The sequence below is a fragment of the Moschus berezovskii genome, chromosome 2 (genome assembly GCF_049115385.1).
Source record: "Moschus berezovskii isolate FMDL1 chromosome 2, NW_MosBer_1.0, whole genome shotgun sequence".
Lineage (NCBI taxonomy): Eukaryota > Metazoa > Chordata > Mammalia > Artiodactyla > Moschidae > Moschus > Moschus berezovskii.
This window is the reverse complement of record NC_142461.1, coordinates 114,256,893-114,283,617: the sequence shown is the minus strand read 5'-3', so window position 1 is coordinate 114,283,617 and position 26,725 is coordinate 114,256,893. Positions and strand designations below refer to the sequence as shown.

Genomic DNA, 26,725 nt, shown 5'->3' with positions numbered 1-26,725 from the left:
CAGTGCTACCATCTTTGTCAAATATATTTGTTTCTCATTTATGCAACAAATTATAATGTACAACTAAAACTACTATAATATTTAAACATAAGAAATGAAATCTTTACTTGCCTATACAACTTAACAGTAAAAGCAATCAAATGAACTAGAGAAATGCTTCATTTTAAAAATATAAAGAAAGATTTTGGGATTTAAATGGTAATGTGTGTACACAAAGAAGAGGCCACAGTGAAGATTTACTTTATACTAAGCAATGAATAGCAACAAACTCAGGCTTTGTTAAACCAGAAGAGGTTGTATGAGATGCTCTCCAAGGAATGTTCTGTACATACCCTTTACATTCTCTAAGAGTTCGAGCTGTTACCAATGACATAGAGCTCCTTGTTAAGGATGTCATTTTGGTCTAAAATAGAGTAAAACTCTACCTCAGAACAGAGCCAGCACTGAAAACATATTTCACAAAGTATGGGATTATAATAAAGGCATCTCCAGACACATAAATTAAAACTTTAATATAATCCTGATACATATAATCAGAAGTCCAAGAGATAAAGTGATCAAGAATGTAAAAAAGGAATAAGGAGCATGGATTACTCATTGAATAACTGTTATCTAAATCTTAAGAGTTAACAGAAGTGACTGAGAAAGTGAACTAGAATCTTAATGATATGCAACTTGCCAATCAGCAAAGTTACAGAAATATCATTTTTCTTGGCGTCCTATGTATTTAGTCATAAATTACCACCAGGCTGAACAGAAACTTTTGGCATTGAGAAACTGATTCAGAAGTTTTGATATCATACTTGGTAATGTCTAATATGTTTTTTTCCTACTCCCCAAGTGTAGTAATTGTCGACTGTCTTGGCCAGCTAAAGGAGTTGAGTGTATAGGTTTATACATCTCACACACCTTCATGCATTTTGCTGTTTATTTTTCATTATCATTGTGCCAGCTCAATTTATATCCATTCTTTTTCTTTCTCAGACTCTAGCATTCTTTTAAAAAGTCACATATTTTAAAATGCAATTACTTCACTGCCAATATCATCAATTAATCAACAATATTAATTATTTCTCTATCATGGAATCTGGAGATGATTTAAAGGAATTCAAAGTTTTCTCGCTGTGTGTACATATATATTAAAAAGTGAACATATTTAGTCCTCTAGAAAATTAACAATTAAAAATTAGTTTGGATTCTCAAAGGAGATGACATATGTATTAAGACAAGATATCACATCATCTCATTCAAAAAGAATTTATTTTCTCTCCCATTAATCTTGTACTCATTCTCTAATAAAAAAATACCCTTTTTTAAAAGTATCTTTGATATTAATTTCTCAAATGCTTTCTTCTCTGCAACCACCCTGTGTGATTTTTCAGTCTTTTAACTTTACTGATGCTTTCAATAGCTAAGTCAAAGATCTCTCTTGGTAATTGTCACATGGAATTTGAAAATATGTGGATTGTTTTAAAATATCCTTTGATCATGATTTCTAACATAATTTCACAGTGATAACAGACTTGAGAGCATAGGTATGATTTCAATACCTTTAGACCATGAAATTTTTGCATCTTGTTTTATGTCCCTGGATATGTTCCAGTGTCTCCAGGTCTACAGTCTACAGGAACTTGAACAGAATTTGTATCCTTCTGTTGTGTGAAAATTGTATAAATTTTAATTATGTTGAATTGGTTCATAGTGCTTTTCAGGTCTACTATATCCTTCTACTCTCTGTCTGTTCATTTTACTAATTTTTGAGAGTCTGACATTGAAACTCCAAGTAAAAATACTTATGTATTTTAAAAAATTGCAATATAGTGGAACTATATGTAACTTTGTTCTGTATTTTTCAAGTCTCCTGTAAATGTTATATTTTCATAATTAAAAAATAAAAACATATTCTTAAAGTAATACTTAAATACTCATTTTCTTGTTTTACATCTACAAATCTACACTTTAAACACAATTTAGCACATTATTCTTAGGATCTTTCAATACAGTGAATACTATATTTAAGTTATATAAATTAATGAGCATTAGAATGCAAGTTCCATGAAGGCAAGAACCAGGAACATTATTTTCTGTGATAGACGATAGCACTTAACATTAAATTGGCAATTCAATTAATATGTATTCTAACAAAATAAACATATTTATTAACAGTTATTTACTTCCTATACCAATTTACAATATTCCAATTGGGTCTCTCTTATTAGGTCTTTAGGTTTTCCAATGAAACTCAGGTGGTCATATTTTAATTTGCATACATGCTACACAGTATTTTTGAAAGCAAACTAGCTGATGCCGCATTAATCTTTCTATTCCTGTTCAAAATCAAGAACAATGAATTAACACAATACAGTATAGGCATTAAAATAATACATAATATCAACTAAAGAAATTTAATAAATACTTTTTTGTGTGTTTTACCTTGGGAAATATTTTTACTTTGGTAATGTATTATAAGGGGAAAATAAAACCCTTCTGAAAATGCCTCTTGTTTATTAGGAAAGGAATACTAACGTATTTGTATAAAAATACAGAAGTACAAAAGCATGAAACAAATTTAGTCTTCAAAAATGAATTTAGACTAAATTCAGCCTTTAATCTATAATATATTCTTTTATCATGTCACTTAACATCCAAAAAGAGTATTGTTTAAATCTGCAGTTTCAGTTCTATAAACAGAACAGGTTTGGAAAGCACATCTCTAATTCAGACTGGTGAGCCTTTTGTGTCTTCTAATTGTTAATGACAACTTGATTATTCAGGAACTGATTAAAGGACTGAGTTTATGGATTAGTTAGCCCCTTTTCTTCTTTTTTTGTCTTGTCTTTTAGATACTCATTACTTGTTTGCAACTTCAATCAAGGTGCCTGGGCACAAAGAAGATAAAACTTCTTAGCTTACTTCTCATTAAAAGGTGTGTTTAGGTTTTCGTGGGGAAGACATTTAACTTCCAAAATAAGGATTCTGAATAAAGATTTTTAATTGACTATGTTTAGTCTCATTTCAGTTGCCATAAGAAATCAAACTGTAAGATGTTGTTAAATAAAGATTTGGTATTATTGGGAGTGTGACAAAGAGAAGTAATACTTTTCTCTGTATGGTATTTGGAAAGAAGTTGAAATCTTACTGAATGTTTGAAAATCAAGTCCCAACATGTATGCAGGATGATAAAACAAATGTGAGATACTGTTTTACAAGGAAGATGCAAGTTCAGGAAAACTTGGCAGCGAACTTTTTTTTTAATTGAGGTATAACTGGCATATGTTTCAAGTATATAACATAATGATTTAATATTTGTATATATGGTGAAATGATCACCACAATAAGTCTAGTTAACATCCATTTTACATAGTTACAAAATTTTTTCTTATGATTTTCTCTTTCTCTTTAAGACCCAATCTCTCAGCAACTTTCAAATATACAACATATTATTGTTAACTACTGGAGAAGGAAATGGCTACCCACTCCAGTATTCTTGCCTGGAAAATCCTATAGACAGAGGAGCCTGGCAGCCTACAGCCCATGGGGTCACAAGAGTCAGACATGATTTAGTGACTAAACCACCATAAGGTGTTTATATATATATAAAACTGTTAACTACATTCTCCATACTGTACATTTATATCTCCATGACTTATTTTTATAACTGCAAGTTTGTACCTTTTGACCCCCTTCATCCATTTTGCCCACCCCTTACCTCCCCCACCTCCAGCAAACATATAAAAAATTTTAATGAACCAACCTCTTCTCTTTATCTATGAGCTAGTTTCATTTTTAAAATTTCACTTATAAGTGAGATCATACATTATTTGTCTTTCCCTTTGATTTCTTTCACTTGGCATAATGCCCTCAAGCCAGTAAATGCTTTTTAAAATTTTTATTGAAGCCAGTAAACACTCAATGTTTCCTTAGCAATTATTCCTTATTCTTGATATTTTATGCATTATTATTTTCTACCTAATTAGAATAACTTAATAGAATAGAATTAGGCTGTTTAACTGAATTGTTTATTTCAATTACCAAATGGAAATTAAGCAAAAGAGAGATTTTACACTATACCCAAAACGCTCACATAATAACCAATACAAAGCTGCTTAAATAGAAAAAATAATTTAATGAATTAACACTTCTATCTTTAATATAAGAAAATCAGCAAAAAATAGTTAACTAGTCAGTAGCTAAATTAATCAAGTGTGACAGTAAAATAATGTTTTTTAAAAAATTTCCCCCCAACTTACAACAAACCATTTCTTTGTCATTCAGATTTCAAAATGTTATGACTAACTCAACATAACTATTTAGAGTCACTCTATACCACTGACAATAACTGGGTAGTAAATGCATTCTATCATTAAAATATTGAAAGAAAATTACTGTACCTAGATCCCACTGCGCCATCTCCAGAGTCCTGGCTCCCAGCTTCGCTTGGTGTGCTCACAGATTTGGAGGATGGAGACATAGGAGGAGGGACTAAATAGTGAAATAGACAGGTATCCGCTGTTACTACACGGAGAGGTTGCTCAGCTTATGACGTTTCAAAAGTAATTTAATATGAAGTAATTAACAAAAAAGAAAAAATGGCAAACCAAAAAATGAAAGTACATGAATGAAAATGAACAGTAAAAGAAGAGGAGAAAGACAGTTAACAACGCATGCTGACGATTCATGCAATTTCTCTGGCAAAATGCATTTGGGCTTTATATTAAAAAAAAAAAGGCAAGATTATGAAAGGATGCATTTTCATCTCGGCCAACACCAAATGTGGGTACTAATTTTCAAAGGAAAGCATTCCTTCTGCCCTTTCTAACTTTCTGCTTTTAAGAGCACCAGATCATTTATTTTTTGTCAATCTTTTCTTTCAAAAAAAATTAATGTCTTAAATGATATAATTTTTCCCTCCAAAAAAATAAATAAAAAGAGCCAATTTAGAGAAATGACTACCAGTAAAGGAATGACTCCTTTAAAAGTTCATTAGTTTCCAGCAATTTGGGTGAAAAATGCAAACAGGCCATAAAACAACATGCCTTCTAGACATGATGCATAACATAAAGTGATGCATGCAACTTAAACAAGGCAAGGCTTAATGGTAACTTCCTTACCCCAGTATTCAGAAAAAACTGAAGTGTACAGACAAAGATACAGACACCCAAAATATTCTTAATCCCTTCTTATAGAAAAATACACATTTTTCATAGTATATAAAACAAACAGCAAATGCTCTCCCCTAACTTGTTACTTTTAACATTAGATACAAAAAGTTGAATATGAGTATTTCATGCTATTACACTTGTAAAGTTTTTGATTATCATTTCAGGGAGTATAAGAGGATCATCACTGCCATCTTCTGGTTGAATTTTACCATAAATGCCCCCAACCCCAAGTATCTTTTTAAAATAATTTTTCAATGTACAATATCAAGTGACTAATACATTTTAGTTGAACTGCAAGCCCTTCTTTTAATAGTTTACTAAATAGAAGGTTAAGTTCCTAGTTACGTAGGAACCAATCTAAAGAAATACGTACTTATGTTTAAATGTTTACACATGCTTCAGTAAAAACAGTGGGTTTGCTAATCTAACAAAATGCACAAGTATAGTATGATGATTTATATCTTAAACGTAGGTACAGAACAGATCAACCTTATTTTTCAATGCCAAATTCTACTGGAAACCAATAGGAAGATTAGAAGGAAAAAAAACATAGCTGTAATGTTGATTTCCTGAGATACTATGGTTAATTCTCGCTCAAATTTCAAAAGACCATAAAAACATAAAAAAGGTTTCTAATTTTGCAATTAAAATCTCTCAGAAACAATGCTAAAACCAGACTGCCTTTATATAATTCACATGTTGATAGTACTGTGCTAGCGGCTGCATGTATAACTCAAAGTAGCTAAACATGACTTGTATCTGAAGTACAAGAACTTCAATATCCCCTAACCTCTCTTACTTTGCCAACAAAGGTCCATCTAGTCAAATCTATGGTTTTTCCAGTAGTCATGTATGGATGTGAGCATTGGACCATAAAGAAAGCTGAGTGTTGAAGAATTGATGATTTTGAACTGTGGTGTTGGAGAAGACTCTTGAGAGTCCCCTGGACTGCAAGAAGATCAAACCAGTCCATCCTAAAGGAAATCAATCCTGAATATTCATTGGAAGGACTGATGCTGAAGCTGAAGCTCCAATACTTTGGCCACCTGATATGAAGAACTGACTCATTGGAAAAGACCCTGATACTGGGAAAGAATTGAAGGCGGGAAGAGAAGGGTCAACAGAGGATGAGATGGTTGGATGGCATCAACTCAAGGCGCATGAGTTTGAGCAAACTTGGGGAGTTGGTGATGGACAGGCAAGCCTGGCGTGCTGCAGTCCATGGGGTCGCAAAGAGTCGCACACGATTGAGTGACTGAACTGAACTTCTCTTAGGTTAAGTTTTTCCTCCTCTTTTTGTCCAACTCTCACTGTGAGACTTCCCCCAAGTCCCAACTGATATAGTAATAAAAGTAATATCTAAGAGTGGTTTGTCTACTGTGCTGTAAGCATAAACACAAATATGTGTATTGAGTTATAGTGAGGTACTACAATGTTTTCATATTAAAGATTTCCAAAGAAGAAATTTTTAGCTTTTTAAATTACATACTTAACTTTAGGCTTAGGAAAATAATTTTTCTAAGTATACATAAATGAAAGATTTGAGGAAAATAGTGATATTCCTATCAATCTAATTGTGATAAATTATAAAATTCTTTTCCAGTTAATGTTTTTTCCCCTTTCTAGTGACTTTAATCAGTAAGTTCATCGCCAATATCTTAACTAGTTGACTGTGTTAAAAAAATGCTACTTCAAATATTTTATGAAAACAGGTTAAACAGTAATTATACATACATAAGTAAATACATTAAACTAGGCAATTCTCAAATAAAAGTTTCAGAAATAAAAAATAAATCACAGGAGTGATGCAATCAAATTATCACAGATCTTCAGCCAGAAGCAAAATAAACCACAACTTCAAGTTTGTAACTAGATAAAAATCTCTTTCCCAGAACTATTTCTTCAACCAAAACACAGTTTTCACACCAGCTGATAAAGACACTGATTAAGGACTCATCTTGCATCAATCTATACCTCAGAAGGGACAAATCTAGAAAAGAAGATGACTATCATTAAAAAAGGAAGAATGTAAACAGGAAAAAAGGGAAAGGAAGCATTATTTGGTGACTACCTTATTTTAACTCAATTAGTCTGGAAAAGTCAAAGAATATAGTAACTGCACAATAAGGCAATGTCACTATACTCCCAGCCTTCAACAAACAACATCCAAAAATGAATAAACACGTGCACTCAGGAAGGCTTAAAAAAAAAACAAAACTAAATCGCTCATAGCCACTCAAATTTCAGCAAAGACTTAATTCTAGAATTCATTTTTAAAAATGGTTCAAGAGTACAATCAGCTTTAGAGATAACATAAGCTTTATTAATTAGCCTTTGCCAAGTACCTGAAATAAGATTTGCATGATTAGAATAGTGATTCAGATTACCTTCACTGTACAGTTCTGTATATAGTCTAAAATAAGCCTTTACAAATGGTACAAAATAAAAGGTTCAATATTAACATATGAGTGAATCAGGTGAATGAATTTAAGTTTCTTAGAAGTTTAGAGCAGAGATATCTAACCCTTTCTTCAGAAACCAAGGAAGAAATGAGAAATAAACTGAAAGACAAATCTACCCCCATTAACTGCACTGATCATGCAAGTAATACTGGAAGGCTGTGACACTGATTCTTTATGAAAAAAAGCTAACCAAGAACCAAGAAGGCCTTTCCTGCTAGCTTAGAGCTTGGCCTTCCTTCCCAGGATATAAAATTAACGCTGCTGCCAACTGGTCTACGAAGAAAACAACTAGAAATTTTAAAAACACAAAGGACCCGGGTATGCACCTAGATTTAGAAACCAGAGTCAACTTTGAGTCAACGACTGAGAACTACACAGAAGTCACAGACATGAACAAGGATGGTGCACAACCCAATTATTTTCAAAGTAGAAGAAAGTCTCTAGCAAGAAGGGGCTCTTTCCAGGAAGAATAACCCAGAGAAGGTGGACAGCCAAAGAAAGTAAATGTAGGGAGTGTTGGCAGAGCACAAATGAGAGGAAGGAGCTTCTGAGATAACCAAACGATGTGAGGCCTCTTACAGCTCATCTATGATTCTTGGCACTCAAAGGCTGAGTTACACAGTAATGCCCTCTTGTGGCTATAAGTGTTTCTAGACTGGAATATTAATATTTAAATAACTGTTTAAGTTTTCATCAGTTCAGTTGCTCAGTCGTGTCCGACTCTTTGAAACCCCATGAATCACAGCACGCCAGGCCTCCCTGTCCATCACCAACTCCCGGAGTTCACTCAAACTTATGTCCATCGAGTCGGTGATGCCATCCAGCCATCTCATTCTCTGTCGTCCCCGTCTCCTCCTGCCCCCAATCCCTCCCAGCATCAGAGTCTTTTCCAGTGAGTCAACTCTTTGCATGATACTTTATCTTTTTTGTCTTGAAAGATGATGCTTTAAACTTTAATTTTCTGAAATATCAACTTCTTCCTTTCCTATGACCCCTTCTTCTGATAGCATTAAATCCCTCCTCTAATCTCCCCTAAATATTTCCTTTATTCTCTTTAATGTTTCAGAGCACAGGTAAATTTTGTTAAAGAAATTAATAAAATTTTATAGCATTAAAATACTACACAGAATTGTTAAAATTAAGCTAAACCTGAAAAAAATGACTTGATAACATAGAAATTATTCTATCTAAAAATCAGAATTACTAGTTATTAAATAAATAACTGCTAGGGAATGTTATACATGATGACTAAACTTAATACATACATAACACTGCTGTATGATACATAGGAAACTTTAAGAAAGTAAATCCTAAGACTTCTCATCATTAGGAGAAATTTTTTTCTTTTTATCTATATGAGATGATAGATGTTAACCAAACTTACCGTAGTAACCCTTTCACTGTGTGTGTCTGTGTGTGTGCATATGCATATTACATATACACATAAATCAAACCATCATGATGTATACCTTAAACTTATACAGTGATGTATCTGTCAATCATTTCTCAATAAAACTGGAAAAATCAGATTTAAAATACTGGACGTTACAAGAGAGGGAGATAAATGAAGCTATACTTATTTGACTACCAAACTTCGTTTATTCCTAATAAAACACTGATTATCACAGTTTATAAAATCAGTATACTATGCCCTACTGATACAGATTTAGGCTACAGAACAACTGACAAAATCTGTTTTCATCTCTTTGTAAGATGGTTAAAACAGTAGTCACACATTCAAAAAGATTCACTTTTTTGGGGGGTGCGGGAGATCAGTGTTTATTAACTCCACATTTGATAAAATATGTCTTGAAAGTTGTGCCTAAAATTAACTTTCTTAAGATTGGCCACTTAAATTTCATTAAAAAAAATAATCAAGCCATATTTCTTTTGTTAAATATTCAAATTTCAATTTCCACTATGCATTTTGCTTAAATTTAAACAAGATTTTGTTGTTACTGTTTTTAAAGCAGATGGCTTTTATTGGTCTTACTGGGAGGAAAGACTCTAATAACAGTTGCACAAACATTTAAGCGTCCAGTTTGCAATGGACACGGGATAAAAAATGTAACATGCTATCATTGCTCCCAAGGACCTCGGACAAAAAAACAATCAAATGATCAAATAAATAAGGATCTATCAGCAAAGAGAAGCTAAGAGCAGTCTTATTAGCTGTATCTCTTTAAAAAAACTAATTCTTTTCAGTAGATTTTTTTTTAAAAAAGGGAAAAAGTCCATTTTAGCTAAAACCAGACTAATGTTTTTAATAAATCCTTTTGAATATTCCAGTGGTTTTTTCATACTTCTATGATTTAAAAATATTTAATATATACATTTGTAGTGAAAAGAAAAACAAGCATCCATCCAGGTTATGATACAGAAACTATTTTTATTGTTAGTATCAAGAAAGTTTGACAGCCAATGCTTTCGCCTGTATCCTTTAATCTCCAGGCCTAATTTCAAATAAACACTGGAAAGATCTTTAGATACTTGTGAGAGAACAGAAGGTGGAAAACTATACAACTCACTTAATGAGATTACTATAATCATTATAATAAAACCAGACAAAATATAGTAAAAGGAAAAAAACTATAGGCCTGACTCTGAGTTATAGATGAATTCCTAAATATTAGTGCTATGTAAGAAAAATATTTTCTCATAACTAAGACGGATTTATTTCAAAATGTAAGCAAGCTTATACATTTGAAAACCTAATAATATAAATTATATTAACATATTAAAAGGCAATAAAAAGCATATGATCATCTCAAAATATGAGGAGATCCATGAGTTTGTCATACATATTTTGGTGATTTTAAAGAATGTCAAAATTCTTTGAAAATGTGGGCTGGACTTAGTGACTCTCTTCCAACAGACAGAATATGGCAGAAGCCATGTTCTCTGACTTCCAAGGGTAAGTCATAAAAAGGATAGCTTCTTTCCAGCTCTCTTTCTCTTTGGACTGTTGACACACTGCAGCCAGGTGACATGCTGCAAGGATACTTAAGCAGATAGTTTTATGGAATGGCTCACACAGATAAGAACTCAAGCCTCCTACTAACAACCGAAGCCAACCTGCTGGCCCTGTGACTGAGCAAATCACATGGCTGGTAAAGCAACTCCTCAGACCCCAATCAAGCCTTCAGATGACTGCAGCTCTGACTGATCTTGACTTCAACCTCATGAGAGAACCCAAGCCAGAAACACCAAGCTAAGCCACTACCAAATGGTAGAAACTATGAGTGATAATAAACTTTTATTATTTAAAAAAAAAAAATCAAACTGATACAAGAACAAAAAACTTGAATAGACGATAACCATTAGAAAAACTGAAATGGTGAATAACTCCTGCTCTCCACTATCCTCTGGGGACAAAAAGCATAATCTGAGATAGTTTAGTAGTTGAGTTCTACCAAGTGTTTAAGGAACAGATAATATCTATCTTTTACAACTGCTCCTCAAAACAGCAAAAGAGAAAGCTATTCAATTTATTTTAAAACCATAACCATGGTGGCCACTGAACAGGAACAGCATAAGAAAATTATTTTTATAAATTTCATTTACAAGCATACACAGAAAAACCCTAAATAACATAACTAAATGGAGAAAACTTAGGTTGGATCCCTATCTTCTACTGTACTAAAAAAAGGTAACACAAATATCTAAAGGTGAAGGCTAAAATAATAAAGAAAATATAGAATATATTTGTATTCTCAAAGTAGGAAAGGATATCTTTTAAAAGACGACCAAAAAAGTGGGGCAGGGGTTGTCTATAATAGAGCTGACCACTATTAAAATAAAAGATTTAAACATATCAAACGGAGAAGGCAATGGCAAGCCACTCCAGTACTCTTGCCTAGAAAATCCCATGGATGGAGGAGCCTGGTAGGCTGCAGTCCGTGGGGTCGCTAAGGGTCAGACACGACTGAGCGACTTCACTTTCACTTTCACACATTGGAGAAGGAAATGGCAGCCCGCTCCGGTGTTCTTGCCTGGAGAATCCCAGGGACAGGGGAGCCTGGTGGGCTTCCGTCTATGGGGTCACACAGAGTCGGACACGACTGAAGTGACTTAGCAGCAGCAGCAGCAAACATATCAAAATGTTCGATCCTTGGTCAGGGATCTAAGATCCCACATGTTCCAGAACAACTAGCCCATGCTGCAACTACTGAGCCTATGCGCTCTAGAGCCCGTGTGCCACAACTAGAGAGACTGTGTGCCACAACTACTGAGCCCAAGCACCAAACTAGAGAGTCCATGTGCTGCAAGGAAAGATCCCTCATAATGCAAAGAAGATGCCAGGTGCTACAACTAAGACCCAATGCAATCCAATGAATAATTCTTTTAAATGAAGGATTCTGGTTCAATAAAAGATACTATGATGGAAGCAATCTAAATGTCCATTGACAGAGGAATGGATAAAGAAGATGCGGTACATATATACAATGGAATATTACTCAGCCACAGAAAAGCAGAATAATGACCTTTGCACCAAAATGTATGGACCTAAAGCTGTCATACTGAATGAAGTCAGACAGAGAAAAACATATCATATGATATCACTTATATATGAAATCTAAAAAAAAAATGGTACAAATGAACTTATTTACAAAACAGAAATACAGTCACAGATGTAGGAAACAAACTTCTGGTTAGCAGGGGGAAGAAAGAAGGGATAAATTGGGAAATCTGGACTGACATATACATAATGGTACTGTATAGCACAGGGAACTCTTCTCAATACTCAAACTTACGTGAAAAGAATCTAAAAAGAGTGACGTATGTATAGGCATAACTGATTCACTCTGCTGTACATCTGATACTAACACAACATTTTAAGTCAACTATACTTCAATAAAATTTTTTTAAATAGATAATAAACTAGAAGGTATTTTTTAAAAGACTAAAACAAAGAAGTCCTCTCTTAAGTATACAAGGAACTCCTACAGCAAGATAAAGAACCTTAATAGTAAATGGACAGAGAATCCAAGATGGCAGAGGAATAGGACGGCGAGACCACTTTCTCCCCCACAAATTCATCAAAAGAACATTTGAACACTGAGTAAAGTCCATAAAACAACTTCTGAATGCTGGCAGAGGACATCAGGCACTCAGAAAAGCAGCCCATTGTCTTCAAAAGAAGGTAGGAAAAAACATAAAGGATAAAAAGAGAGACAAAAGAAGTAGGGACAGAGTCTGTCCCGGGAAGGGAAGCATAAAAAAAGAGAGAAGTTTCTGAAACCAGGAAACACTCTCACAGGTGGTGGTGAGCCTTGGAACCTCAGAGGACAACACAACCAACCGGGAGAAAAAGAAATAAATAATTAAACAACACAGCTTACGAGTCCAAAGGTAACTCCCAGCGGAGAAGCAGAGCAGACGCCCGCATCTGCCTTTAACAAGCGGGGCCTGGGCAGGGAGGAGCCAGCTGAACTGCTTAGAGAGAGGACCAGGCCTGAATGTCCTGAGGGCAGTCTGGGGGAGCTGACTGCAGACAGCAGAGCAGACTGTGGGGTAGCTACCCCACGAAAAGGCGAAAAGCTCTAACTTAAGACTCTGCCAGCCCCACTCACAGAACAAAAGACTGAGCAGAGCTAGCCAGCTGCGGACGGCCCATCCCCAGCCGAGACAGGCAGGGGAGGGCAGTTAGAGCCAGAAGGGGGCAATCGCAGTCCCAGAGAGGCATCCAATACCAATCTGCAGGCAGGTTTCAGTGTTAACCAAGACTTTTTCGGTTTCTGGCTGGTTAACATCCGCCTGAGAAGGTGGACCGGTTGTATACACAGAAAACCGAGCTGGAGGGACCGGGGAGGTGATAAGCCAAGCCAGCGACTGCACTCGCCAAACACCTGGTCACTTGAGCTGCTCGGTCAAGGGAAGGCACAAAATGCAGGCCCAACCAAGTCTGCGCCTTTGTGGAGTACCCAAGTACCTGAACCTGAGTGGCTTAAACCTGGGACATGCATGCAGCCCAGTGCTGGCCTCAGACAGTTATCGGCAGAGCAACTTAGAGCCTGTGCAGTGTAGACTGGGACAGCACACACGCCGTGAGCGGGGGCAAACCCAGTGTGGCCGGGACAGTGCGAGCATTCCCCACAGACGCCAGAGATATTTCTCTGCAGTGTTCCTCCCTTCCCAGAACAGGACTGAACAAGTGAGCTTTAAAAAGTGTCCACCACCGCCCCCTAGTGTCAGGGTGGAAATTAGACACTGAAGAGACCAGCAAACAGAAGCTAAAACAGAGGGGGGAATCACCTTGGAAGTGACTATACAGGTTGTCCAAAGTCACTCCAAACCTATTGACATCTCATAACTCATTACTAGTCACTTCACTGCACTCCAGAGAGAAGAAATCCAGCTCCACCCATCAGAACACTGACACAAGCTTCCCCAACCAGGGAACCTTGACAAGCCACCCGTCCAACCTCACCCATAGCAAGGAAACTCCACAATAAAGAGAACTCCACAAACTGCCAGAAGACGGAAAGGCCACCCCAAACACAGCAATATAAGCAAGATGAAGAGGCAGAGAAATATCCAGCAAATAAAGGAACAGGATAAATGCCCACCAACCCAAACAAAAGAGGAAGAGATAGGGAATCTACCTGATAAAGAATTCCAAATAATGACAGTGAAATTGATCCAAAATCTTGAAAGCAAATTGGAGTTACAGATAAATAATCTGGAGACGAGGATTGAGAAGATGCCAGAAAGGTTTAATAAGGATCTAGAAGAAATAAAAAAGAGTCAATATACAATTAATAATGCAATAGATGAGATCAGAAACACTCTGGAGGGAACTAATAGTAGAATAACGGAGGCAGAAGATAGAATAAGTGAGTTAGAAGACAGAATGGTAGTAATAAATGAAGCAGAGAGGAAAAAGAAAAACGAATTAAAAGAAATGAGGACAATATCAGAGACATCTGGGACAATTTTAAACGCCCCAATATCCGAATCATAGGAGTCCCAGAAGAAGACAAGAAGAAAGACCATGAGAAAATACTTGAGGAGATAATAGTTGAAAATTTCCCTAAATTGGGGAAGGAAATAATCACCCAAGTCCAAGAATCCCAGAGAGTCCCAAACAGGATAAACCCAAAGCAAAATACCCCAAAGACACATATTAATCAAATTAACAAAGATCAAACACAAAAGCAGCAAGTGAAAAGCAACAAATATCACACAAGGGGATCCCCATAAGGATAACAGCTGACCTTTCAATAGAAACTCTTCAGGCCAGGAGGGAATGGCAGGGCATACTTAAAGTGATGAAAGAAAATAACCTACAGCCCAGATTACTGTACCCAGCAAGGATCTCATTCAAATATGAAGGAGAAATCAAAAGCTTTACAGACAAGCAAAAGCTGAGAGAATTCAGCATCACCAAACCAGCTCTCCAACAAATGCTAAAGGACCTTCTCTAGACAGGAAACACAGAAAGAGTGTACAAACTCGAACCCAAAACAATAAAGAAAATGGCAACAGGATCACACTTATCAATAATCACCTTAAACGTAAATGGGTTGAACGCCCCAACCAAAAGACAAAGACTGGCTGAATGGATATAAAAACAAGACCCCATATATGCTGTCTACAAGAGACCCACCTCAAAACGAGGGACACATACAGACTGAAAGTGAAGGGCTGGAAAAAGATATTCCACGCAAATAGAGATCAAAAGAAAGCAGGAGTAGCAATACTCATATCAGATAAAATAGACTTTAAGACAAAGGCTGTGAAAAGAGACAAAGAAGGACACTACATAATGATCAAAGGCTCAACCCAAGAAGAAGATATAATAATTATAAATATATATGCACCCAACATAGGAGCACCACAATATGTGAGACTAATACTAACAAGTATGAAAGGGGAAATCAACAGTAACACAATAATAGTGGGAGACTTTAATACCCCACTCACACCTATGGATAGATCAACTAAACAGAAAATTAACAAGGAAACACAAAAGTTAAATGATACAATAGACCAGTTAGACCTAATAGATATCTATAGGACATTTCACCCCAAAATAATGAATTTCACCTTCTTCTCAAGTGCACACGGAACCTTCTCCAGTATAGATCACATCCTGGGCCGTAAATATAGCCTTGGTAAATTCAAAAAAATTGAAATCATTCCAAGCATCTTTTCTGACCACAATGCAGGAAGACTGGATCTCAATTACAGGAGAAAAACTATTAAAAATTCCAACATATGGAGACTGGAACAATATGCTGCTGAATAACGAACAAATCATTGAGGAAATCAAAAAAGAAATCAAAATATGCATAGAAATGAATGAAAATGAAAACACAACAACCCAAAACCTGTGGAACACTGTAAAAGCAGTGCTAAGGGGAATACAGGCATACCTCAAGAAACAAGAAAAAAGCCAACTAAATAACCTAACTCTACACCTAAAGCAACTAGAAAAGGAAGAAATGAAGAACCCTAGAGTTAGTAGAAGGAAAGAGATTTTAAAAATTAGGGCAGAAATAAATACAAAAAAAAAAAAAAAGAGACCATAGCAAAAATCAACAAAGCCAAAAGCTGGTTCTTTGACAGGGTGAATAAAATTGACAAACCACTAGCCAGACTCATCAAGAAACAAAAGGAGAAAAACCAAATCAATAAAATTAGAAATGAAAAGGGAGAGATCACAACAGACAATACAGAAATACAAAGGATCATAAGAGACTATTAGCAGCAATTATATGCCAATAAAATGGACAACTTGCAAGAAATGGACAAATTCTTAGATAAGTATAACTTTCCAAAACTGAACCAGGAAGATATAGAAAATCTTAACAGACCCATCACAAGCATGGAAATTGAAACTGTAATCAGAAATCTTCCAGCAAACAAAAGCCCAGGTCCAGATGGCTTCACAGCTGAATTCTACCAAAAATTTAGAGAAGAGCTAACACCTATCCTACTCAAACTCTTCCAGAAAACTGCAGAGGAAGGTAAACTTCCTAACTCATTCTATGAGGCCACCATCACCCTAATACCAAAAACCTGACAAAGATGCCACAAAAAAAGAGAACTACAGGCCAATATCACTGATGAACATAGATGCAAAAATCCTTAACAAAATTCTAGCAATCAGAATCCAACAACACATTAAGAAGATCATACATCATGACCAAGTGGGCTTTATCCCAGGAATGCAAGGATTCTTCAATATCCGCAAATCAATGTAATACACCACATTAACAAATTGAAAAATAAAAACCATATGATTATTTCAATAGATGCAGAGAAAGCCTTTGACAAAATTCAACATCCATTTATGATCAAAACCCTCCAGAAGGCGGGAATAGAAGGGACATTCCTCAACGTAATAAAAGCTATATACGAAAAACCCACAGCAACATTATCCTCAATGGTGAAAAATTGAAAGCGTTTCCCCTAAAGTCAGGAACAAGACAAGGGTACCCACTCTCACCATTACCATTCAACATAGTTTTGGAAGTTCTGGCCACAGCAATCAGAGCAGAAAAAGACATAAAAGGAATTCAAATAGGAAAAGAAGAAGTAAAACTCTCACTGTTTGCAGATGACATGATCCTCTACACAGAAAACCCTAAAGACTCTACCAGAAAATTAGTAGAGCTAATCAATGAATATAGTAAAGTTGCAGGATGTAAAATCAACACACAGAAATCCCTTGCATTCCTATACACTAATAATGAGAAAATAGAGAAATTAAGGAAACAATTCCATTCACCGTTGCAACGAAAAGAATAAAATACTTAGGAATATATCTACCTAAAGAAACAAAAGACCTATATATAGAAAACTATAAAACATTGGTGAAAGAAATCAGAGAGGACACTAATAGATGGAGAAACAAACCATGTTCATGGATTGGAAGAATAAATATTGTGAAAATGAATATATTACCTAAAGTAATTTGTAAGTTCAATGCAATCCCTATCAAGCTACCAACGGTGTTTTTCACAGAGCTAGAACAAATAATTTCACAATTTGTATGGAAATACAAAAAGCCTCGCATAGCCAAAGCAATCTTGAGGAAGAAGAATGGAACTGGGGGAATCAACTTGCGGGACTTCAGGCTCTACTACAAAGCCACAGTCATCAGGACAGTATGGTACTGGCATAAAGACAGAAATATAGATCAATGGAACAAAATAGAAAGCCCAGAGATAAATCCATGCACCTATGGACACCTTATCTTTGACAAGGGAGGCAAGAATATTCAATGGAGAAAAGACAATCTCTTTAACAAGTGGTGCTGGGAAAACTGGTCAACCACTTGTAAAAGAATGAAACTAGAACATTCCCTAATACCATACACAAAAATAAACTCAAAATGGATTAAAGATCTAAATGTAAGACCAGAAACTATAAAACTCCTAGAGGAGAACATAGGCAAAACACTCTCCGACATAAATCACAGCAGGATCCTCCATGACCCACCTCAAAAAAAAAAAAAAAAAAAAGAAAGTACCGCAATGTCAGAGTTCATTTGAATAACTGAAAGCATAAAATTAAATAAACTCAAGTTTGAAAACATGCCATTACATATCTGGAAATATCTCTTTAAAAATGAAAATAAACTTGGTGAACCAGGAGAGAGCAAAAGAAAAATGGTCTGTCATCACTTCTAAACACTGACCAACAAACTGAAATTTCTGAAGCAATATTTAGGTCTTATAACATCATTTACAAAGGGGAAAAAAAAAAGGAAGAATCAAAGACAGAAAGGAAGGGAGGGCAGGCAAATTAATCCAGAAACCTTCCAAGTAGTCATCTTTGTGAAAACTGTTGCAACAAATCTTATAAAACCTTAACCAGTACCTCTAATGCTGCTCATTCCATTATATAGAATACACTACAGAAAACTCTTATGGAAGCAAATTCTCCTAACAGTACTTAAAAATCTTCAGTGAACAAGGGAGTGGGGAAGACAGTATTACTGAGAAGAACACATTTTCCTAGTCTACTAATTCATTTCTTGAGACTGAACTAAATAAAAAGTTTCTGGAACATTTGCTATAACTTGGCCCAGAGCTGGTTCCAAGTGTAGGAAAAAACAAACACTTAAGTCCCTGGTCATGATCTCCAGAGACTTGCAATTTGGTGTCAGGCATACGCTGTACAAGTTGAGGATAATACAAGGCTGTTCCATGTTGCTGGAGCACTGGATATGCCAGGGATAAAAAGACAGAAAAGTGAGAAGGTTGGAGAAGTGGGGTCTGGGACCGATGTGTAGAACAAGAAAATGCAGGGCTAAGATATTTGAATTTTATCCACTAAAGCTGGAGGAGAGTGAGTGAGGAGGCATGTCATCTGAGATCTGTGCCTCGGAAGGATGGTGATAATGAACAGGCCAGAAAAGGGAAGCAGAGATGAGCCCAGAAACAGAAAGGGGCAGAGAGGAGGTTTAAAAGAAAAGCAAAACTGTAATACCAGTGCGAGTGAAACAAGGAGATGAGTTTCAGTCCAATTTGAATAGACGGAGGGAGACTTAAGTAAAGGGTGGAGAAAGATATAAGAAACACTGTCCTTTTGCACTGAAAGATCCTGGACATAATAATTCTAATCAGAAGACTGACGAGGTTTTCAGAAGATTCTAGTCCTTGTCACATTAAGGCTGAGATGACCACGGAGAAGCCCAGTGAAGACCGTCACCAGCAAAGTGAAGAAGAGTCATCTGGTGATGGGTTTCCAGGAGAGAAAGTCTAGAAAACACACAGGAGAGGAAAAGCAGCAAGAGGTCATTTCAAAGGCAGGGGGAGGCAGGGAGCTGGGGAAGAAATCAAGCTGGGGTCTTGAAAAACACATGTTGAGAGAGTCAGCAGAACTCAGGGTCAGGGTGAGATAGAGAGGAGCTGATTTAAAGACAGGGTTGTGATGAGCAAGGGTGCAGGGCTGCCCAGACGTGAAGGCAGGTGAAGAGTAAGGAACCATCACTGGTGTTGACCATTAAGATTTCCTTGGAGGAGTAAAAGTGAAGTCAAGCCATAAGCTGCCACAAAGCAAACATGTTCTGGCATGAGGGCAGCTCTGCGAGTATGTTGCTAGAAGGTAAATGCGTGGAGGCTGGATAGCAATGTGAAGGGAAAGGATTTTGGTCTTCTTTATTTGTCTTACATACAAATAATATTAAAAAACACTTCGGTGTTTAGTAAAAGAAAAAAAAATAGTAAATGGACAAAGAACATGAATATGCAATTCATAGAAGGGAAAATGTGAAAAGTAGATAAATGAAAAAATGGTCACTCTCACTGTAAACAGATAAATGTATATTAAAACATTCTGACATACTATTTTACTCCCATCAAGTGGACAAAAATTAGAAAGTTGGATAATATCAAGTGATGTGGATACAGTGAAACAGTTACTTTCTCACACACTGGTAGCAGAAGGATAAACCTAGTTATTCTTCAGAATGGTAGGTAGGACCTAAAAAATTTAAGTCTACAATAACATACCAAGCCAATTCTTCAGCACACCTTCCAGAGAAACTCTTCCACAGTCCTTTCAAGGGAAAAGAATATATTCTTTGCAGTGTTGCTTGTGAAAGCAAAGCAAAGAGATAGAAGAAATCTCTAGGGAACAGATAAGTAAAATATAGTATATGATAGAATATTATGTATCAGTCAGAAATAAACAACTAGATGTTTATGTAGCAACATGGGTAAATCTCAAATACAAACCTGCTTTGAAAAAAAGGAAAAAGCAAAGTGAAACACAGAGCACAATACCACTTATGCACATAAAACATATCCACACATAGATACATAAAAACTTGAAAAATGTCAACACGTGCCAGACTGATCAAAAGGATGTATGTTAAAACCCAAGAATCAATACTTAATGCAAGACTGTGAAGGAGAATGGAATTGGAGATGTGTATCTTCCTTGGTGGCTCAGACAGTAAAGTGTCTGCCTACAATGCCTACCATGTGGGAGACCGGGTTCAATCCCTGGGTTGGGAAGATCTCCTGGAGAAGGAAATGGCAACCCACTCCAGTATTCTTGCCTGGAAAACCCCATGGATGGTGGAACCTGGTAGGCCATGGGGTCGCAAAGAGTCGGACATGACTGAGCGACTTCATTTTCTTTTTTTCTTTTCAGTGAAGGAGAAACACACACACAACTAAAGAACATTCAAGAATAGATGATGGAGGTGGGCCGTAAATTGAGAAATATGAGCAAGTGAATTTAGTGAAACTGAAGTCCTAAAAATAGAAAAGAAAAAAAATTCCTATGAGAGAAAACCAAAGCCAAAGGCTCAGAAAAAAATGATCACTTAAAGCCTATAGAGCAAACAAGCAACTTGGTTTAGGTTCTAGGGTATTTTTTTTAACAAGATAGAAGTGTTTGGTTCATTTATTTTAAAATTGCAATATGCAACGTAAGTTTATTAAATAAAAGACATAAAAATTAAAGTATTTCAATCTTCAAATTTTATCAATAAGAAAAAGACAAATAAGCTGAAGGCTTCCCTGGCAGCTCAGCTGGTAAAGAAACCGCCTGCAATACAGGAGACCCCAGTTTGATTCCCAGGTCAGGAAGATCCCTTGGAGAAGGGATAGGCTACCCACTTCAGTATTCATGGGCTTTCCTGGTGGCTCAGATGATAAAGAATCCACCTGCAATGTGAGAGCCCTAGGTTGGGAAGATTTCCCCGGAGGAAGTCATGGCAACCCACTCCAGTATTCTTGCCTGGAGAGGGAAATCCCCACGGACAAAGAGGAGCCTGATGGGTTACAGCCTATGAGGTCACAAAGAGTTGGATACAACTGAGTGACTAAGCACAGCACAATAAGCTGAAAGAAATAACAATGAAGCCAAACCATGACAGTAACCAGCTTTTTTCACTTTAAAACTTTTTAAAAATAGTAACTCTAATAAGACAGTTATAATACTTAAAGAGTGTTATGTTACCGTTCACAACAATAGGCATACAGCAGGTACTACCTCTGTTATTTGTTCTCTGGACTAGATGGAATTAGCCCATAAACTAACCCTGAAATTTAAGGTCCCTAAATGACAAAAGCCACATCAAACTAAAATACTATGTAACAGCACCCAGTTCAGAATTCTTTTAAGTAAGCATTTAATGTCGATGCTTGTCGACAAGATTGTGACAAGCAAGACTGTCCTCAGTACTTATACTATTTCAGCTTTTTGGTCTAGTGCTGTTATAAAAATCAAGAATCCAGAAAAAGAACAAGATTAAGTCAAACTGCTGCCAAAATCAGCTACCAATATTATTTCCCTTTTTGGCACTGACAGCAGAAGGTTATAAGCTTCTCCTTCCACTCCTATACCTTTGAACATTAGTAAGCACACTTTTAGAACTTTGATTCACTATACCTCTCTTTAACTTACAGAAAGGATTATAGAGTTAAGAAGATCAGGAATCACAATCATCTTTGAGCTTAACACAGTATGGCACAGAAAACTAGTTCAAATGTCTGTCGAAATAAGTTACTGATTTAACAAGTCAATTATCTTATGTTAATACAGTCTTGCAGCTCTTCTGAACAAACAAAATAACTATGTATTAACACATCTGAAAAAAGTCAATTCCAAACAAAGTATAAGATTGATGCTTTTTATGAGGCACAAATAAGAAAGATATACAAAATACATTAAATCAACTCACTCATCTCATGTATATCTGAGCTGAGTAAGATCTATGCCTCTTTTTTATTAACAGATATAATCTTATCCTTACCAATGGGGGATTCTGCAGTTAGACCCATGCTTTGAAGCAATGCTTCAGCTTCTCTCCTTTTTTTTTCAAGATCTGATTCTTCTTGTACAGGAGCAGCTGCTTCCTTCTTCTGATCAGTCTAAATTTTTTAAGTTAAAATTTAAATTTACATATGGTATGAAACATTTCTATTTGCAAAAATACATATGTTTTAAATAATGTGCTAACACTGTATACATTTGGAGGTGGGCTTAGTTTTGAATACACATTATAGTCACTAAATGAAAATCATTCTCAGAGTTTTAGTAAAAATCTCCAAATGATATATATTAAATTGATTCATTTTTAGATGTAATCAAGAAGCTCTCACAAAAACATTCTGAACAGATACATTCAAAAAGTACAGTCAATTTCTATTTAATTTATAATATGAAATTGCTATCCATGGTCAAGAATTGTGGAAATCTCACAAATACATAAATATCACAAAACTATGAAAAAAAATAAAGACTATCATTTAAGACATAACAAATTTAAGTAAATGAACAATTTGATTTGTTGAAAAAGTACAAGTGCCTCAAACTTCTATATGTAGTTTTCATTGTATTTATGCAACTGTGTGCAGAGGATGTTTGTCAAAAATTCATCTGGAGAAAGGTTTTATTTTTATCCACTATTGGTCTTATTTTCACGGTTTGGTAAAATTAAAATTTACTCTTGCACAGCACAAAACATTTTTCGTTATTGAAATTTTTACCAACTTTTATTTTAGCCATTTATAGTTTTAGCAAAATCTTCCAGTTATAACCCTCAATACTCTCAGATCAATACTCTCAACATCTCAAGGGAAATTTAAGCCTTAAAGGGAAAAGTCTTATGTATACACCTCAAAAGTCTATTTCAGCTAAGACAACCATTACTCATACAATTATCGGCAATGAACTTTTTTGTCATAATATTCTATCATACCATTTTAACTTAAAAGAGTCATCAGAAAATTTCATTAAAAAAAGCAGAGACTATATTATCAAGCAAACACTGTATCGATATATAACAATTAGACTTACTGTTTAATAGCACTGATTTAATGTCTCTTGTAATGTTGATAAACTTTAAATTAGATATAAATCATGTAATAGATATTCTGTACAGCCACTTATGGCCATGTTTAGGAAACAAATACCAAATTTGCTCTCAGTTCTGAAGGATTTAAGACTATAGGTACTAGTTTGGAATGGTTCTGCCAGTCTTACTCATGATTCTATCAGTTTTTAATCAAATAGCTAACCTAAAGGTCCAACACTCTTACAGTAATGGATCACAAAAAGGTTCAGAATAAACTAGAAAATTCTTCAACTGTAGGCCTTTACAGCATCATAGCAATGCTGCACATAAATTGTACCTTTGGTTTTTCTTCTTCCCTAAGAGATTCCAAGAAGTCTTGGCTATTATTTAGGCCAGTGGTCCCCAACCATTTTGGCACCAGGGACAAGTTTCGTGGAAGACAATTTTTCCACGGACAGGGGGTGGAGAATGGTTTCGGGATGATTCAAGCGCATTACATTCATTGTGCACTTTATTTCTATTATTATTACATCAGCTCCACCTCAGATCACCAGGCATTAGATCCTGCAGGTTGGGGGCCCCTGGTTCAGGCTATCACATAGAAAAACTTCATACTAATGTCACATTAGGAACAAACTATCTTAACACTGGCCATTTAAAACATTGAAGACAAAAATATACAAATCTGTCGACACAGGTTTCATATGGACAAATGTACACCTCAAGACAGGAGCAAGTAAAGTATCTCTAGCTAAGAGTCAATGTATATTTGCCATACATAATAAAACAGTGATGCCAAAAGTCAGTCTAAGTATCTAGTCCACCTTCATGATAGTATCAAACCCATTACCTGGTAAAAATATTTCAATGACCAACTCATGACAAAACAAAGACAATCAATTAAGTAATCCCTTAATCAATTAATAATCTAGTCAATTTTCTCTTTGCCATTATTTATTCTGACAACTAGCAGTTTTGACTGGTAAAATAGACAGATAAGCTCAAAGTCCAAACTAAGCTATGATGTATATCATGTTTTATCAGTAATTACAAGGCAGATGCCCCTAACTTTATATAGTAAACATATTCCTAGAATTCTAAATATGTATATTGAGCTTTTCACCTAGAATACTATATGTGCAGTCACAACTGCTGGAATTTTAACTGTTCTGAAAGTATTAAAGGTATAAGCACTTAAAATCCAATTATTTCATATTATCTTTTTAAAAAATCAAACATACTTCCTTTTTCTTTCTTTCTTCTTCTTTCCTCTTCTTTTCCTCTCTGATTTGAGCCAACCGCTGCTTCTTACGTTCCAACTCTGCCTTTAATTCACTTTTGTCAGACATGTTTGCAACCTTAAGAAGCATACAATCATTTACAATCATCATTAAATTGGTAAAAGGAGCACTCTTTTAAAACTCTTTCAAGAAGAGAACTGTCTTGAAAGGCCATATAGTTCAAGGTCATCAAACAAGAACATGTACATTCTACTTTTAAAATAAAAGTAGCATATATACTCCTAAGACCTGAAAATCATTATAAACAGATATATATAGGAAATATTCACAGTTGAGCATAGTGATTAGCACGCAGTAAACTCTTTAATGGTCACATGCTCAAATTTAACACAATGTCTCTGGCTCTTAAAACAGAGGACATAGATTGCCATCAAAAGCTAAGCTCTAAGACACAGCAAATCTGCTACTAGCTTTGCATTCATCCCTAGAAATCTGATAAAACAGGCAGTCAGACAGAAAATTCCTATAAATTCTAAAACTACCATGCAATAGTAATACTATGGAGAAGCAAAATACGTATATACCATCAATAACTATCAACTGTACTTAAAGGTAGAGCTTCCCTGGTGGCTCAGGCGGTAACAAATCTGCCTGCGATGCAGGAGAATGGCAACCCACTCCAGTATTTTTGCCTGGAGAATCCCATGGACAGAGAAGCCTGGCAGGCTATACAACACACAACATACAACACACACACACACTTTATGTTGGGGTCGCAAAGAGTCGGACATGACTGAGCGACTCTAACACACTTTGAGTCAAAGCCCAAGAACAAAGTCTGATTGAATAACTGCATATAGCTGACAGAACCGCTCAACCTGCGAGAGGCCGGAGCCTCCAGGGCTGACACATTCACTTTCTTAAAACTCCAAGAAAGAGAAAGTCTCAGGAATTTTGTGCTACAATCTCCGCGTCTGGGTACTTTCTAACACACACCGGGTGAGCAAGGCGAAAAGGAGTCACTTCTCCCCTGGGTATGGACCAAGAGGCCGCGGTTCACCTAGAGAGTCTTGGGGAGGTGGCCTCGGACGAGCCTCAAGGCTTCTCGGTGCCCCTCCATAAGGTCCAGAGAGAAGGGAGTGGGTTCGTCGAGGCCCCGGCCTTCCTGACTCACCCCGCCTCTCCTTCCCAGGGCCGGGCTGGGCTGGGCGGCAGTGTCAGCAGGCCAGGCCGCCCTCAGGGCCGCCACGCGAGACACAGCAGACAGAAGGAGACGGAAGGGCAGCCCACCCACCTGTTCGGTGGCGGGATGGGGAAGAGTCCGCCTGCCAGCAACTTCCCGGTAACGTCTCTCTCTTCGCCCGCAACAGCAACAGCCGCCGCCACTAGCTCCGCGGCTGCCCCCAGCACACAAAGAGGGATGGGCGGCGGCTGCTACGGCGAGAGCTCAGAGACAAACGGCTTCGCCCCAGCCAAGGCGCCCCCAGAAAGCAAGGCAAGGCCCCAGCTGCGAGAAGTAGCCTCTCTACCACTTACCCGGGTCAAGCAGTAGCCAAGCGATGAAACGAAGACTCCACGCAAGGACCCGAAGCGTTTTCCCTTTGCCGAAACTGGAAGACCAAGCCTAATAGCCTGGGGCTGGCTAACAAAACGCCACCCTGGCCGGATTGGCTCCAAAGACAACTACAATCCCCAGCTGTGAGGGAAGTCGGCATTCGGTGAGCAATGCACTCTGGGGGTTGTAGTCAACTGTAGTCGCAAAGCATGCTGGGACATGTAGTGTTTCCTAGTCTTTCGCGTTCCCTCTCTGAGGCCTTCCTTCAAGATTTCAGAGACAAGGTTCCAGCTGTTCTCTTTAATGTGGTCTCCTTGGTTGGTCAGTGCTCACAAAGTTGTATGTGTTATATATTAAGATATTTGATTCCACATTGGCCTAATTTTAAAAAGTGGTGAACCTATGTATTACACTGCACATTTGGTGAACATTTCTAAAATATTTATACCAGTATTAGAAAAAAACACCTTATAGAGGTTTAAGCAAAATCTGTAATACAAAATCTAAATGTTGAAAATGTAGTGTACCACCTCACTGTC

At 36.5% G+C, this 26,725-nt stretch overlaps 1 protein-coding gene across 7 annotated transcripts in view; it reads right to left on the bottom strand.

The window, feature by feature from the left end:
• The window catches only part of DYNC1I2 (dynein cytoplasmic 1 intermediate chain 2), a 62,459-nt gene extending 36,106 nt beyond the window's left edge, over positions 1–26,353 (bottom strand). Inside the window, exons 1-4 of one of the 7 annotated variants that reach the window (XM_055397479.2) lie at positions 26,168–26,353; positions 24,632–24,748; positions 22,347–22,464; positions 4,392–4,482 (exon numbers count right to left, since the gene is read on the bottom strand). In XM_055397479.2, coding sequence (XP_055253454.1) covers positions 4,392–4,482; positions 22,347–22,464; positions 24,632–24,739 — 317 coding nt within the window. In that variant the 5' untranslated portion in view covers positions 24,740–24,748; positions 26,168–26,353. Of the gene's footprint in view, positions 1–4,391; positions 4,483–22,346; positions 22,465–24,631; positions 24,761–25,805; positions 26,056–26,167 lie in introns of those variants that run through there. The other 6 variants (XM_055397481.2, XM_055397475.2, XM_055397480.2 and 3 more) reach the window with 6 other exon arrangements.
• Between the last annotated feature and the right edge of the window lie 372 nt (positions 26,354–26,725).